Source organism: Ammodytes marinus, assembly GCF_949987685.1.
Source record: "Ammodytes marinus genome assembly, chromosome: 21".
Classification (NCBI taxonomy): Eukaryota; Metazoa; Chordata; class Actinopteri; order Uranoscopiformes; family Ammodytidae; genus Ammodytes; species Ammodytes marinus.
In genome coordinates this window covers 21579701-21595755 of record NC_137225.1, presented here as the reverse complement: position 1 = coordinate 21595755, position 16055 = coordinate 21579701, and the positions used below count along the sequence as shown (strand labels likewise).

At 41.3% G+C, this 16055-nt stretch overlaps 1 protein-coding gene across 2 annotated transcripts in view; it reads left to right on the top strand.

Annotated features, from left to right (window-relative positions):
• The window catches only part of LOC307267596 (enhancer of polycomb homolog 1-like), a 30585-nt gene extending 14869 nt beyond the window's left edge, over nt 1–15716 (top strand). For both annotated transcript variants that reach the window (XM_080049955.1, XM_080049954.1), the window contains 10 exons: nt 311–459; nt 2030–2183; nt 3457–3615; nt 3938–4027; nt 4384–4532; nt 6478–6866; nt 11265–11374; nt 12047–12188; nt 12739–13051; nt 14016–15716. In XM_080049955.1, coding sequence (XP_079906081.1) covers nt 311–459; nt 2030–2183; nt 3457–3615; nt 3938–4027; nt 4384–4532; nt 6478–6866; nt 11265–11374; nt 12047–12188; nt 12739–13051; nt 14016–14088 — 1728 coding nt within the window. In that variant the 3' untranslated portion in view covers nt 14089–15716. The remainder of the gene's footprint in view (nt 1–310; nt 460–2029; nt 2184–3456; nt 3616–3937; nt 4028–4383; nt 4533–6477; nt 6867–11264; nt 11375–12046; nt 12189–12738; nt 13052–14015) is intronic.
• The last annotated feature ends 339 nt before the right edge of the window (nt 15717–16055 follow it).

The following is a 16055-nucleotide window of genomic DNA, read 5'->3' as shown; positions in this document are numbered from 1 at the left end:
AAGAGCTCAGGTTTCAGTGATGTCAAACACTGTTCTCCAACATTTTCGTGTAGACAGAAGGCCCAATATCCTACTCCAATGCACTTTTTCTGATTGCCATTTATTATCATGAATAGTCTAATCCCTGTATTGAACAGGCAGATCCGTTTTAACTAAGAAAATTCTGTGTCAGCGACAGCCCTTCTAACCCTTATTTGAAAGTTTAAATACAATTGACAACCTCAGCAACTTGACGTCTGTAAAAGTTCCAGTATATGGGAACCTCTATGTCTGTGCGTGTGTCTGAACTCTCCCCGTTCCATTCCTCCAGAACCGTAAGAATGACGAGGCGTCGTATGAGAAGATGCTGAAGCTGCGCAGAGACCTGAGTCGAGCCGTCACCATCCTGGAGATGATCAAACGCCGCGAGAAGAGCAAGAGGGAACTGCTGCACCTCACACTGGAGATAGTGGAGAAGAGGTAAGGCAACGTCGAGCGCTGTGAAATTGCCCCGGAGAGAGTTTGGCAGTAGTTATTAGGGTTTGTCTTATGTCTGTCTGCACTGCATCAACACCCCTTGTTAGGCAAGAAAAGCCGCTGTTGGGAGGCTTTTTCACAGGGATTTTTCTGACGCAGGAGAATGATAAATGCTTGTCTGATTTAAATCCCAGGCGCTCTTGAACACATATTTTTGGGGGATAATAGTGTGTTTTGGAGCTGTGCTCTAGTTCTGTCTCTATGGGAGTGTTTTTGGAAGAGGCTGTGATCAGGTTTTAAGCCCCTAATTGGGAAGCTCTCGAGAGCTGAAAAGGATACATTGTCAGTGTTTGGATGGCTTATGTGGATAACCTACATGTTGGATTAGGCGTTCGTTTAACCGTCAAGTAGAGGCCATACGTCTGCATGATTGATCATTTGGAAAAGTCACCTACATATTTTCTGTGTAAAGTCAGGCCTCGCTACTCATGTTAATTGGGGTCACAGTTGTTCACGCTGTTTTGAATGCATTGTATATTTAGAGTTCACTGTTTACTCAGTAGTGTCAGAGGAAAATGACCTCATTGACTTCTCTGTGTGGGTGCCAGAATCTTTTCCCCATTCTGTTGGACCATATACTAGAGTATGTAAGGGAGAAAGTACTGCGACCGGGTCAAATAAAGAAGGTCTTTATTTCTTGAGAGAGTGGCCCGTTTGCTATGCATAACGCATTATAATTTTCCCTTTTCCAAGCTATACTTTCAATTGTTTTTTTATTCTCCCCTCAAATCAGGGCCTTTGCGATCCATCTAAACATGACATTGGAAGGGAATGAATTTGCTCTGAAAGTAGCTGTCAGTGTGAGCTTAAATTGGATCCTTCCCCCTTGGTGTGCTTTTGATTAGTAGTGACATTTCAATTTCCTCTTGTTATCCGCACCTGCTTTCTGCCCGCACGTCAAAGCCAGATTGAACCTTTTTCTGTTCTCAGTAGATGTGTTCTCCGGCCCACTTCATGATACTATGCTAGTGTAGAGTGACCCAGGTGGACTCTGTGGATTGTCTAGTTTGTATTTTGGACTCTTCATATACACTGAGGTTGAGATTATTTAGCTTGATGGGCCACTGTTGTATGGTGCTGCTGACAATTGAGCATTAAAAAGCAATAATCAGGCTTTGCAGTACATTTTCTTAATGTGAAACTTGAAATGAAGATACATTTAAACCTACTGCATCATTGTTAAAAGTCAAACTTGTGAGAAAATAGCATTTTGTATCAAGTATTGGCACTCTGCAGTTATGTCCTGCCAAAAAATCATATTATTCAGACCTGAGAAAACATCTTTTGTTTGGTACAAATCACCCCATAATCTTTTGAATGTGTTTTTCAATGAACATTGATCTAAAAGTGGTCATTCCCTCTAATATAGCAATTGCAATATCGTTCCCAATAATCACAATTACGTTGGCTGTAATGGTACTAAATCCATTATGTTTTGAAATGAAGTGATTCAATTTGACTGTGTGTTAATGTGACCCCTTACCGACTGGTCTACCTTTTGTGTTTTAAACAGGAATGTGATGCCAGACTACGGCAGTGAGGTGATGGCTGAGGCTCTGGCCCAGCGCGCTCTGGTGAAACCCGTCTACAACATCCCACTCATTCCCCTGTCAAACAGCAACCAGTACAGACACCAGGACCACGCAGATATGAAGGATTACAAGAAGGTGAGGGCCATCTGCATTCACTTCACACAGGCACATAATGGAAAAATGATTTCTATCATCTCTGGCTTGTGAGTGAGAATGAGTGCGGGTGTTGGAACAGAATGTATCAGAAAATGCTATTGACTGTCACATCTGTCCTTAACCCGCGTCAACTCAACACATTGATAATGTCTGAAGGGAAGCGTTGTATAATTCAGTATAGCATACTCAGTATTGAACACTGACTCAAAAGAAACCTGGGCATTTTCACGTTGAAAAGATAGATCCTTTTAATTGGCAAACAAGGTATAAATTATTGAAAATCATTGCCATCCCTCGAGTACTAAGAGACCTTTCCTTTAAAAATAATCTTAAAAAAAAAAGATTTCTGTTTTATCAGAAAACTATATGACTGGCGATATTTTTAAAAAATATATATATATTTTATAATGCACATTCATTTCCCGTAGGACGATAAGTATTACATTAATCGGTATAGCCCCGCTTTTCAGTGTCCCTCAGCCAAAGCACTGACCATTGTGTATCACTCTATTCATGCTCAGTAATCAGAGTTATGTCATCGCGGCAGTAGGTCACACGCTCCATCCACTGACTCCTTCAAGCTCAAAACATTCAATGTGACGCCGAGTCGCCATATGCTTCAATAACGCTGCACTTCATTACACAGCAGTACTGTGACCTCTGCCTCACCTCTTTCTCATTATGACTATACTAGCTCCAATGTCCAACCCCCCCACACATCCCCAAGCTAGACAACTATTTCCCCCTTGTTCAACCCCCCATTTCCCTATACCAGCTGACATTTTCCTGTTGTTGACAAGTGCGTATATTCGGTTTACTCACTTCTACTATTGATGTGACACAGCAGTTCTCCACAGTGTAGCCCCCGTGCCTCTTGTGGTTGCTTTGTCCACCCGTCTAAGGCCTGAATGGGAACCTGACTAATCCTAGCGGGGCTGGAGTGTGTTCAGACAGGGAGGGGGGGGTGGGTCCCACTGGGGAAGTCAGAGGGTGAACGTGGCATAGAGTGGATTTAAGGGGGGTTGGTGGGGAGAGGGATGTAGGAGCCATCTGGCTAGGCAGCAGCATCTGGCACACACTGCCATCTGCATATCAATGGCTCTCTTTACCCACTGTTGTTTCTAGACACACTCCTAGAACCAACAACACTAGACCGCCTCCAAGCGTGTTGTTTTTGCATATCTGGGAAGCCCTTTCTGATCAGGCGAGACTCGGGATATAAATATTGAGAAATGTTTTTTTGTCTTCACAGCCGGAGAAGACGGAGGCAGTACGAACCAAAAGGAAATATGAAAAGAAACCCAAGATCCCCCCGCTGTCAGCGCCTCAACATTCAGGCCCGTCCGTCTTCAATCCCAAGGACCTCAACCAGTACGACTTCCCCAGCTCGGACGAGGAGCCTTTCTCACAGGTAACGTCTTTAATTCAGTTGAGGGGAAAAGGGCTGAAAGCTGTATTCACACAGCCAATATTAACTGTTCTTCAGCTTCTTGCGTGCATGCTTGTCTCGTAATAATACATTTAGTTTTATAGCACATTTCATAGGCGTGACAAGGCTCTGCTGGGAAAATGCTAGTTTAATTTTTTTTTTATAATTTGTTTAAAGACAATTATTAACTTACTTTTTAAAGCCTTAAAGGTTCAATCTTGTACTGATTGTGTGAGCTGTATGCAATAATATGATTTCAAGTCCCTTAACTCCATTAACTCTATTCCTGTTTTTATTGCATTAGATCCATTCAGGTTCCTCGGAGGCCGAGGAGGAGAATGACCCAGATGGTTGCTATGCGTTCAGGAGGAAGGCAGGCTGTCAGTACTACGCGGTGAGTGCCCTCCTGTGACTCCCAGCCTGCTATTTATAGAGACAGTCTGGCTGCTAGTCTCCCACACTCTGCTGGACACAACAATGCACACACACACACAACAATGCACACACGCACACACACACACACACACTCGTCCTTTCCCTTTACACACGTATTGCATTTTTCTTGTACAGGATGTAAAAATACCCTATTCCAGACTGAATAATAACAAAATACATTACTGATATCCAACTTTAAACTGAAGGTCACCTCACCACATCTTCTGGAAGCTTGTTCCATGTATTTCATTGCTGTTAAATATGAATGTGTGTCCTCATCTCATCCCCACTTTCTCCCTCCCCCTCTCCCTTCAGTCCGGAGCGGAGCAGAGTGGCAGTTGGCCCTGGGTGAGCCCGTCAGAGGGCGGGCTGGGTGACGCACGCTTCCGCTACTGTCTGACGTCGCTCAACACGCCGCGGCGCTGCATAGGGTTGGCACGGCGACGCGTGGGCAGAGGGGGAAGGTGAGTTCATTCTGGCTGTTTGGTTTACTCACCCCAGTTTTGATTTGATTATTGATGCTTCTGTGGGTATCCTATCACATTTTTTTTTGGAAGCTTTTAAATGTGCAGTGTGTACTTGCTTAAAAATATAAGTGTATTTTTTATTTTATACATTTAGAATGAGCGTTTCATATCTACATTGGACCAGGTCTGCCATGTTGCACTATGTTTCTTTCTACAGTAGCACAGAATGGACAGACTTGGCGGCCTTATGTGTTTTTAAATATATAGTGGGTGTCATCATCTTCGTGATAAACCAAACTTTAAGAAATTTCACAAAAGTCTGGTCGAATGTAGAAATCTGAAATGAAATGTGTGGAGGATTGCTGCCAATTCCAACACAGGACTCGAGCCAAGAGATTGCTGTAGAAGCGGCTGAGGTTGTTTACCGTACGAGGCTCTTTGGCAGTTCACCAGTGATCACTTGGCAGGCCGCAGTCCCTTAATAAATATCAAGCTGGCTGGCAAAACTGTGAACATGACAGTGCCATTTTGGGAACTCACCTGCTGCTGTGGCCTGTAGACGAAATATATATATACTCTATATATAAAAAAAACTTGATCCTCTGCTGATTCAGAACAGCAATATGCCCCGCGGGTTTGTCTAACTCCTCTGTAATTACACAGGCGATTAAATCAAGCACGCCGGCTGCAGGAGTCAGCCAGAGTGCCGGGTGTTGTTGCTGTGGAGACCAACTACATTAGACAGTATCAGTTTCACAGACGCACACACCCTCACACGATCTTAGCCAATATTATGTCTCTGTCTGCGATCGATCAAATGGCCTTCACCCAAGGGAGACTAAAGGGACCGGTCTGTCTGTCTGTCTGTCTTCAGTATCGTATGGTTATAAAAGCAATACTTGATCATGTAAGCAAACATGGAGCTCAGTTTGTTTTATGTGAGCCAAGACTTCAGCGTTGGTTGGTCCATTTGTTTTTTCTCTGTAACAGTTTCAGTTTAGTATCTCAACAAGGATTTCCATGGAATTGTACAACACATGCGTAACTGTTTCCTTGTTACTTTGGTTACTCCCAAACACCTACACAGTTACACTGTTTATTTAGTTAATTTCACATCCTTTGCACTTTGCTTTGAGTCTAAAAAAAAAAGTGTTTTACTCTAAATGGTATGGCTTTAGAAAATCAGCGTCCAGTCCACTTTATCTGAATTTTTAACAAGCGTTACAGGCCCTTGAAGCTGCAACCCAGCTGTACACTAAAGAGTTGTGTTCCGTTACGTCAGCGTGCAGTTATGTTCTCATGGCATAGCTGCACGTGTTTGGCCCAGTGGGCATTGTAATTACATGAATGGGAGGTACGGAAAAGCCTGCACTTGCGAAACACTGCGGCCATAACCCCAAAAGGATGCCGATGTTGTAATGCTCTGATAATGACTGCAGCATGTTTAGCATTTCATCTGACCCTAAATGACTTGTGTGGATTTTCACCAACTCACTGATGGCAGGGCTTAGATATGCAGTGGGTTCGTACACAGTCTGGAAAGTTTGGAAAATGCTTTGTTTTTCATTTAGTGTTTTTCAAGATTTGAGATGTGCTAGAGATCTGAACACACTTCACATTGATCAGACTTGGTGATTTTTTTTCTTCTTCTTCTTTTCTACAAAGATTTTAATTAGAAAAATAATGGATTTTTCTAATTAAAATCAGACACCCAGGACAACTGTCTTTTACATTGGACTTTAGTGCATAGTCGTATTTTATATTACTATTTTTATGTTTTTCTTCAATAGCTTTATTAGGTGATTGTCATTATAAAGCTTCAGATTTCTTAAACATTATTTTTTATCCTACAAAGTGTTGGCAAAAGTGCTTGAAAGACCCTCTTAAAAAGCTGCTGCTGAACCCCAAAATTGACTATTTTTTACTTTGGGTTTTGTTTCAGAATCCTGTTGGACAGAGCGCACGCAGATCTGGAGCCCAAACAGCAACCCGCCGCATCGCTTCTTCCAAACTCTCCGCTCCGAAACGCCAGTACCTCAGCAACCAATACCTCGGCCCCCAGCGCTCACTCCACTATTACATCATCACCTCTGTCGTCAGCGGCAACCACAGCCATGGACCTGGGCCAGATGCTTTTGAACATTAAGTCTTGCCGCTGGAGGCACTTCAGACCACGGACGCTATCCCACCACCTCTCTGGTGGAGATGACTTGTCGTCGCGCAGCAGAGGATTTAGGGATTTAAGCCGCTCCGTGTCGGGACTAACGCGGACCCTTTCTGGAGGAGCAGCTTCCCAGGCACGCACCGGACCCCCACCCACGCCTGTCAACGGTGAGTCACTTGTTGTTTTTTAAGATTATTTTTGCGCATTTTTGCTTTTATAAAACAGTTTGTAGAGACGGAGGGGAATGACATGCAGAGAAAGACCACAGGCCGGGTTTGAACCTGTTGTCTGCTGCTTCTGAGGACTAAGCCTCTATGGGGGAGCACTCTTAACCACTACACCATGAGCGCCCGACTCACTGTTTTGTTACTCTGCGTTGGCAGCAGGGGGTGGGCTATCATCTATCGTTTGGCGGATTATACGGATTAAAAATCGCTACAGCCAAAACATTTTTATTGGTTTGAACCCAAAAGTGGAACAGTTCATTTTGTTGTAAAAGTTTCTTGGCATCAACACGGAGCAAATTTAATATCGTCCCCTGATAAGCTTTCACTTTACGATGTGATTCTGGCAGTCCTTTCTCTCTGGGTAAATTTAGAAAAGCAGTTTGATTGATTCAGTCTTCATATAGTTGTATGGCATGCTCATCTTTTTTAAATCAACATCCATTTCTTTGAACCTAGGCTGTATTTCAGCGTGTTTTCCCAACACATTTTAGGTAATTTCACGTGACATTTGTTGTTTTCAGTTTAAGATTCTTAATTTATTTTTATATATAGTTTTGTTTAATAATATCTATTGGTATTGCTGCTCTTAGGTTGTTGTGTACAGTGTGAAGATGTATGTGGGCCCTTTTAACTAATGTAGATAAGATTAGTGGTGTTGTGCAATATGCATCAAATCTTAAAACTGGCAAAGGCTTCTTTGAACATTCACGTTGACTTGCTTGTAGTCCTCTTGTGTGTGTTCTTTGCTGGAGCTTTGCTACACTTCTTAAAGCAACTGTGAATTAATGGAATAATTAATGAAAATTATGTAGGGAATTTGTGTGTGTGTGTGTGTGTGTGTGTGTGTGTGGCAACACGCAAACACTGCTTCATATTGCTGCTAGCTAAAACCTTCATAGGGTACTGTTTTTACAGCAACATTGCTTGTTTCATGCACAAATGTCTGTCAACTTGTGGGACAAACTGTGACATAACCCAACTCTAACAGATTCTTAATAAATAAATAATGGCAGTGTAAAGTTTATGTATTGTCTATAGCAGCAGGGAAAGGATGCCAGCTTTGACCATTAAAGAATCTTCTCCATATTTCAGCATAGAAAACCAAAAGAAAATGTCTGAGAATTGCCTTTGTGGTTTGCACAGGAAGGGGTGTAATTGAAAAGTGTCTCCATGCATAAAATTATGCGAGCTGCCGTCGCTTAATTGATTTTGTGCGCGTGAATATTCAATTCAGAAGTTGGACTTAAAAGCCAGCGCTCGGTGGTGTTTAGTGTGGGTCTGCTGCTGCTCTTGTGTGACACATTTAGATGAGGCTCTGCCCCAGCCAGAACTTTCTGCTTTCAACCTGCTCTTGACATTATAATACATTAATTTCAGCTACCGCGGCGCAGTGGAATCAATTCTAAATGCTGTGTTGTATAGATTCATAAGGTGTGCTGGAGTGAGTCTGGGCTATTGGTCGTAGAGATGTCAAGCAAAGTACGAGGGAATTCATTTATCAGAAGAAAATTGGCCTTCGACTGACGATCATTTATCTGAGTCTGTCGATAGTTGGGGCAAGTTAAAGGTGCAGTCAGCGATTTTGGAGAATGCTTGTCAAAATCTGTCAATATATTCTCATGATCTGCTATATGTACGGCAAACCCCTTGTTTACATACCCGTTTACAGAGCCTAGACTGTGTGTTAATACTGGATTTTGTTTCAGTTAAGACACAGTACAGACAGGTAGTAGATCGCAGGGAGATATTCACTTGATTTTGACAACAGATGTTCTCTAGAATTGCTGACTCCACCTTTTTTAAGGGGGAAACTTCAGATTTAATTTACCTAGTATTTAATTTTGTGGTAACTGCTGTGTAAAAAAATTCTCAGCAACACGATTGTCTAGACATACCGTTCCCCTTATTTAAAAAAAACAGACAATAATCAAGTGATAAAATAGTGGCCGGCTGCAGGTATCCAGTTTTCTAATAAGCGTGAATATAAGGGAGCTTGTTTCTGTATGCCTATATTTCCTTCATCGTTGTGATCAAAGCCTGTATTTAGTGAAATAATAAATAGTTGCCACTTAGAGGTTGTTTCCGCAATTAAAGTAAAATAAGGTAGAAAAGTAAATATAATTTGGTTGATGGAGGGTGCCCACTGCAGGGAGTCATGATGATTGGGCTTTGTTTTGCTGTTTTCTAAAGAGTCATGTCGCTGGGGCCTAATCTCAACTCATTGTGATTAAGTTATTGAATGGTATATGGAAATGTTTTATTTTTTTTCTCAAGTTCCCTATTTAGTTTGAGGAAGAGAAATGTAGCATTCCGCGTTAGCCTATTTTCCTGCCATCAATGTTTGAGTGTGTGTATAAAATGTGAATATGCAAAGCGCTTTGGAAGCGCATTGTGAAGTGCCTTGTGACCCTGGTCTGTGAAGGGCGCTATATAAATAAAGCTTACTTACTTACTTACTTGTCAAATGATTAGAAATACCGGTAATACTGGTTGGTATTGTTGTCTGAGTGCACAGAAGAGATTACTACTGGGTATGTAGAGCTCCTGGTTATGGCTGACTATTGTTTGGGGTTATTTTTAAACAAATGCTTTTTTGTGAAATAGATGTTGACATGCCACGGTAGAGAGAATGTACAAATACAAATAGAGTTGTTTTCAAGCGTCCTGGCTCTGTGCATGCTCGCTCCCACTAGCAACAAAGACTATGGTTATGTTATTAGAAGCTCTTGTGCTTTTCTTACTAGAACAAGTCAAAACATCTGTTGCAAAAAAGGCTGCTAAATAAATACCTCAATTTGAGAATGACAAACATGTTTGATTTGAGTTTTTCAAACACAAGCAGCCACATAAGAACTTTGCTTTCTGTCAAAGATTGGCAATATAACGATTTAATTCAAAAACTGTCCCATTAAATGATAAGTAAACAAGACTCTGTATGTGGCCTGAAATTTGAATGCCACTTATAAGTGCTTTACAGTGTTCCATCGTTGGTAACCCTAATTTGAGGTCTGAAAACATATTGATATCTCATTGCAGATGCTTACATTTGTAGTTTTTCCGACAAAGCCTAAGAGTTCTTGCTTTTCCCGATGCTGTGAAATACTGTCTTCATATAAAATGCTGCTACACTGTTGTTTATTTGGTTCTGGTTTTTACAGTGTAACATTGTCTAGAAACGCATTGTTTTGACCACTGGGCTATGTATGATTTATCACCACTGGTAGAAAAGCTTGTAGCATGTCATGTCCCTTGTACCATTGTGCATGTTAAGGCCTCTGTGACGGGTGTACAAACCTTCTGTGTTTGTGGTTGATTAGACTTCAAACTGAATGGAAGACTCTGCTTTTTATTCATTTTCTTTACCTTGAACTCATCAGCTTAACCTTTGTGTTGCTGTTGAAACGGTGTACTAGTGTCTGTAAGCCCACTGACGCAATGCTTATGTACGGAAACACAGAAAATCAGTTCATGTCAGTGACTGTCATTTCAATTTACAAGCATCGTACTAGCGTGTTATTTCATTTCATTTAACTTTTATTTATCCTCGAGAGACCAATTGGAATGCTATTTGCATAAATCAAGTTATTTGATGAGGCTAAATGGCCTTTCTGTCATCCTGGCTTAGATGGGATAGATCCTTCTTTAAATAGCTGACAGCTTTACAATAACTACATTTCTAATTTGATGATTTTAGCATTTTGTTTCTGCTGTAAAGAAACAAGGACAGCATCTTTGTCATTAGAGTTTAAAAGAAGTTAACTTAAAATAAGTTTGTAAATGTTAAGATGATGCATATCTGTAAACTAGCTTAGCTACTGGTAGCATCAAAACAGTACTGCATTGGCTTTTAGAATTCCTATAAAACAGAGCCTCCAAAAAGGTTAATTAAGTATATCTCACTAAATTGACTTCAATATTCTTGTATACAGACAGACATGTATTACATTAAGTAACTTGACATGGTTCATTTGCTGCATTCCAGAATTGTGTTTGACATTTCAGTTAAAGGCGGAATCAGCAATAGTAGATAATGCTTGTTGTCGAATTCAGTTCTTGTCAAAATCAGTGAATAATTCCTGACAATCTGCTACCATGTAATCAGTAAATATCTGCTCATACTTAATGCACAGCGGCTTTGCATTAAGCATGACTAGATATTCACTGATTTTTGACAACAAGTGTTCTCCATAATCGCTGGCTCCACTTTTTAACACGTAAACCTCCTTTCTTTGTCTGTTATGAGACAATCCTCAGACAACTGCCCAATAACCCACCTGACCCACCCATTAAACAGTGTATTAAACCGTCCCCCCTCCTCCCCCCTCCTCCTGTCCCCAGTGTTCACAGCAGAGCAGTACCAGCAGCACCAGGAGCAGCTGGCTCTCATGCAGAAGCAGCAGCAACAAGCAGCCAGCAACAGCAACCCGCCAACAGCCAACAACACACAGGTACGTGACACGCAACTCTGAGCCACTAGGTCAATGACATGCAACTCTGAGCCACTAGGTCAATGACATGCAACTCTGAGCCACTAGGTCAACTTTCACAAACACCAAAACACAAGAGTGGTGAAAAGGGGGGGATTTTCTCGGGAACTCTCTGCCAACTCATATCAAACAAAGTCCATAACTTTTTTCATTGTTGAAAGTGTTTGGAAATACAGGACTTTCTTTTTTCGTACTGAAAATGTGTTCTGTTTTATTTTCCTTTTGCTAAGCACTTTGGAACAGGTGCTTTACAAATATATAAATTAAAATGTACAAGGCAGATCTCTATCAGCCAATTCTAGTGTAAAAGTAAAGTTTTAAAATGTCATCTTGGTAAGAATCATATTTTGATCTACTTTACTACCTTGGCTGTGTGTCTCATCTTGTGTAATGTTACAGTAAGATTCTCACAAATGAAATGAGAGCTTGTCTAACCAAAGCTCTTCCAATATGGAAGTCCTCTCCAGGTGAAGGTTGGTTCACACTTCCAGCAGCAGTGTAAATGCCTCTGGCTCAGTTCCTGTTTGGCAGCTGAAGTGCTGAGCTCAGCAGTTTGATCAGAGTGTTCCAGTCTTTGGCTCTAACCCACTCACCTCATGTTCCCTCTCTCTCTCTCTCTTGTTTCCCCCCCAGACGCTGGTGTCCAAGACCCTGGACCAGGCCAGCGCTCAGTTTGCTGCCTCGGCCCTCGTCACCACAGACCAGCTGCTCACCTTCAAGTCCAAAGAGGAGCTGGTGCTGGCCACTGGAGTCAACGGAGTGCTGGCAGGAGCAGGTCAGAGGCACTTTGGTTATTATTGATTTATTTTGATCCAACACAAGAAAATTCACTTTTTATTTCTCTCCATGAAGTGGTGTACTGAGGCCTGTTCCCTCAGGGGGTCACCAGATTAATACTGGGAAAAGAAAATATTGCTGTAGGACAAATTTTTTTTTTTTTCTCTCTCTCTAAATAGTTTGTTTCCCTTGTGAAATGCTGAATAATTCTGCTTCTTGAGGTTCTAAACATCCTTCAAATGAAACCATCCAAGAAGGAAAATCACTCTTTGGTGTAACTCCATTGAAGTAGTCACGAGCCAAAAAGATTGGGAAGAACTTAATAAAGGTGTATAGTCAGTGATTCTGAAAACGGTTTGTACACGGTACCCAATCATGAGGTATTCACTGATGTTGACAAGTGTTCTCTAGAATCGCTGACTCCACATTATTTAAACAACCTTAGAGCTATCCGGCGTGTTACTACATCCATATTCCATTTCTGATCTTGCCGTTCTTTTAATCCATTTTAATTTGCGTTAACTCACTCTTCTCTCTGTATCCTCCAGGTGTGTTCAAAGGCCTTCACCTGTCCAGCCCCACCGCGGCGTCCCTCCACCAGACCAACCAGTCTGGCCACACTCCCCCGGCCGTGGCCCCCACCTTCCTGCAGCCTTCTCCCCATGCGGTCCCCTCCTCTCCCAGCGCCCTCCACCCCGCCACCACTCAGGTCCTCATGGGGAACAACAGTCTCTGTCTGAGCGGGCGCCACCTGCCCCGGGCCCTCGGCAGCGTGCCACCCTCCGCCTTAAAACTGTCCGCCACCAACAACCTGCAGATGCCCAAAGTCTCCACAGCAGCCGCCATGGACCTGGGATCAAGGTGAGCCCACCATCAATGTTGTTAAGCACCTTTTTAAAGGAGTAGTTCAATGTTTTTTAACACAATACATTGTTTTGTGTTAATTAGTGAGCTTTATAGGTTTAGTTTAGTTTTTTTAACCTTTGGACAGGCTAAATGTTTCCCTGTATCCAGTCTTTCTGCTAAGCTAAGCGTCTCATGACAGTGGTTTCATATAACGTACGCTATCGCATATAACTTTAACTTTTAGTGTGTAGCTTTTTTCAGAACGGATTTGGTAGAAATGGAAAATAATATTCATAATGGTTTTAATTGGTGTATAATCGCCTCGAGTACAAATAATACATGTTTTACAATGAGCGTGTTGTGCCGCCATGTTTCTAATGTAGCACAGAATCTATCATAATAAATGAGGATATTTGCTTTGATTGACTTGATGCAGAATAAACAGATGTTTATCAACAGACTTGAATTAGTTTACACTAGAAACACAGTGGCACAGACTTGAAGCCTCCACACAGGTGTGTGGGCGATCAGACGACAGTTTGATTCAATATGGAATCGTCTTAAAAACACACCTCAATGCCCCAGACACAACAATATATACAGTACATAGTAATGTGTTTATCCAGAGGTAGAGAACTTTATTGAAAGTTTTGTTGCAATGTTTGTTTCTTGATAAGCAACAGGAAAGATGCATTAACATACATTTAAGTGTTCAGTTTGGATCCGGCAGATATCATCTAAATGTTTCCAATACAGTCACTGTCTACTAGAGATAATGCTGCTGGGAATCCACGGAAATAATGTGACGTCAGAGACGGAAATAGAACTGTTTAGTATGCACAGTGCACACTCTCTCTCTCTAACACACACACACACACACACACACACACACACACAGATGAGTTGACTGAGATCTAGGACGCTCCAGTTTTAACAATTGAAACCTAACAATAACATCAATCTCTTGTCTTCTCCTCAGGGATAATCACGACGAAGACAAGCCAGCACTGAACAGTATAGCAGACAACACAGTGGCCATGGAGGTGACGTAGTAGCGGTGCGATGGGGAGGGTCCACTCTTTAAGGTGCTGTGCATCGTAGCATCGGGAATGCTAAAGGGACAGCGGGACTCCACAGCAGACGGACACAATGATTGACGAGAGGGCCGCGGCCGCTCGCTTGCAATTTTCTCATCTCTCATACTTTTAAAAAAAAAAAACTTTTTTCTGTTTTAGTTTTGTTTCTGTTTTAAAAAGTACAAGATCGACATCTGTAAATTATGAATATGGCAAAATTAGTATCTGTACAGTAAACTACATATTTGTAATATCCCCCCCTACCCCTTGTATATATTACTTGAATACAGAACTGTCCATTTGTGATGTTTTGCACTTGGGAGTCAACAAAAAAAAAAAGAAAAGTAAAAAGCCAAGTAAGTCGTGGCGAGTGTGAGAGACGTGGGAGTTGTATAGACCAGAGTTTTATCACATCATGTGCATGGTGCGGAGCCTGCTGTTTTTATCTATTTATTGTGCTGTGTTTACAGTTTCTTTGTTTTTTTGGGTTTGTTTTTTTTGTTTTTTTATTTGTACACTGTACCTTTGTTGGTTCCTGTGCTGTAGTAAATGTTAGGTAGCTACGGACTCCTGGGTATTTTTGTATATTGTGAACACAAAGCAGGTCCCCTCCCCCTAACACCCAGCCCCCCCTTTATTTTGGGTCCCTGTGCTTCTCTCTCTCTCTGTGGATCATGTGGAAATCAAATGGTGACATCATACATACAGACCAGGAGGAGGATAAAGAAGCAATGGCGGCGGGTGACAGTGGTGCTCCTTTCTTCCTGGGAGCTTCCATTAAACATTGTCAAAAAACACAAGTAACAAAACAGGGATGAAGTCTCTTCCCAGAAGCCCTTGCTGCTTCTGATTTAAAGCACTATTTTTTTTTTTTTTTTTTTTTGTGATTTACTTTTTTCTTTTCTTTTTCATGGTTTTGATAAATATCAATGCTGCTTTTGTATATTGTTTGTTTTAAAAAAAAAAGGGGTTGTTCTTCATTTTCATGCAAGCAGAGTCACCCCCTTTTTTTCTATTTGTTATATCCCACAAAACATTTTTGTAAAAAAATAAAAAATTCAGTTATTTTTGTAATTTTAATTTTCTTGTTCTTGTGGTAAACTTGATTGTAAGCTTTTCGTTTATTGAAAGACTTCATTCTTTTGTTCATTTGTTACTTGTTCATGCATAGGTGATAAGGGAGGTGGATGGGCAGTAATGGCTGTACGTGTTTCATCATTCCAGTTTTTTAATAAGAAAAAAATGCTAATGAGGGCAGGGAGAGGGGTCTTCCTCTCCTCTTCCCATTTTAAATTTGTTTTCCCTTATTTTTTTCTCTTTGAAAAAAGAATCTCCAGACGGCTGCAAGGCCAAAAACCACAAGTATTGGGTGCCTTCCTTTGGGGAATTTAATGTACTCTCTTCTGTGAAGAGTTAGGCACAAAGGCAGCATTACTTAGTAGTGCTTCTGGTCTTTGTCTGAATCTGAATGCCCAGTCCAATGGCAGGATATATCCTTGAGGTTTACTTGTCCCACCTGGAGGCTGAAAAGACTAAAAAAAAAAAAAAATGTGACAGAACTCTCACTAAAATAAGACAATAAAGCCCAGGGCATTAAATGTGAACTGGTTGGACTCTGCTGTCTTTTATATATGTGTTCGTCTGTGTGTGTGACAATATGGGACATGAGAAAAAGAAAGTGGAGCTTAGTTGTTTCAAGGGTGAATGCAACCGCAATTGTAAGGGCCATATAGATGCATTTAGTGGAAAGGTTGAGAAACACTCGTGAAAAATATGATACACCAATGATATATGTATAACATACAGTTCATTAAGTTTTTGAAGACAAATCTCTCCTAACAAAGCTAATTGAACACGATAATATTTGTTTTAGAAACATAAGTCCTCTGGCAAATTGCAAGTCATTCATGCCTATTCAAGGCTGACCATAAAAATGATTGGAA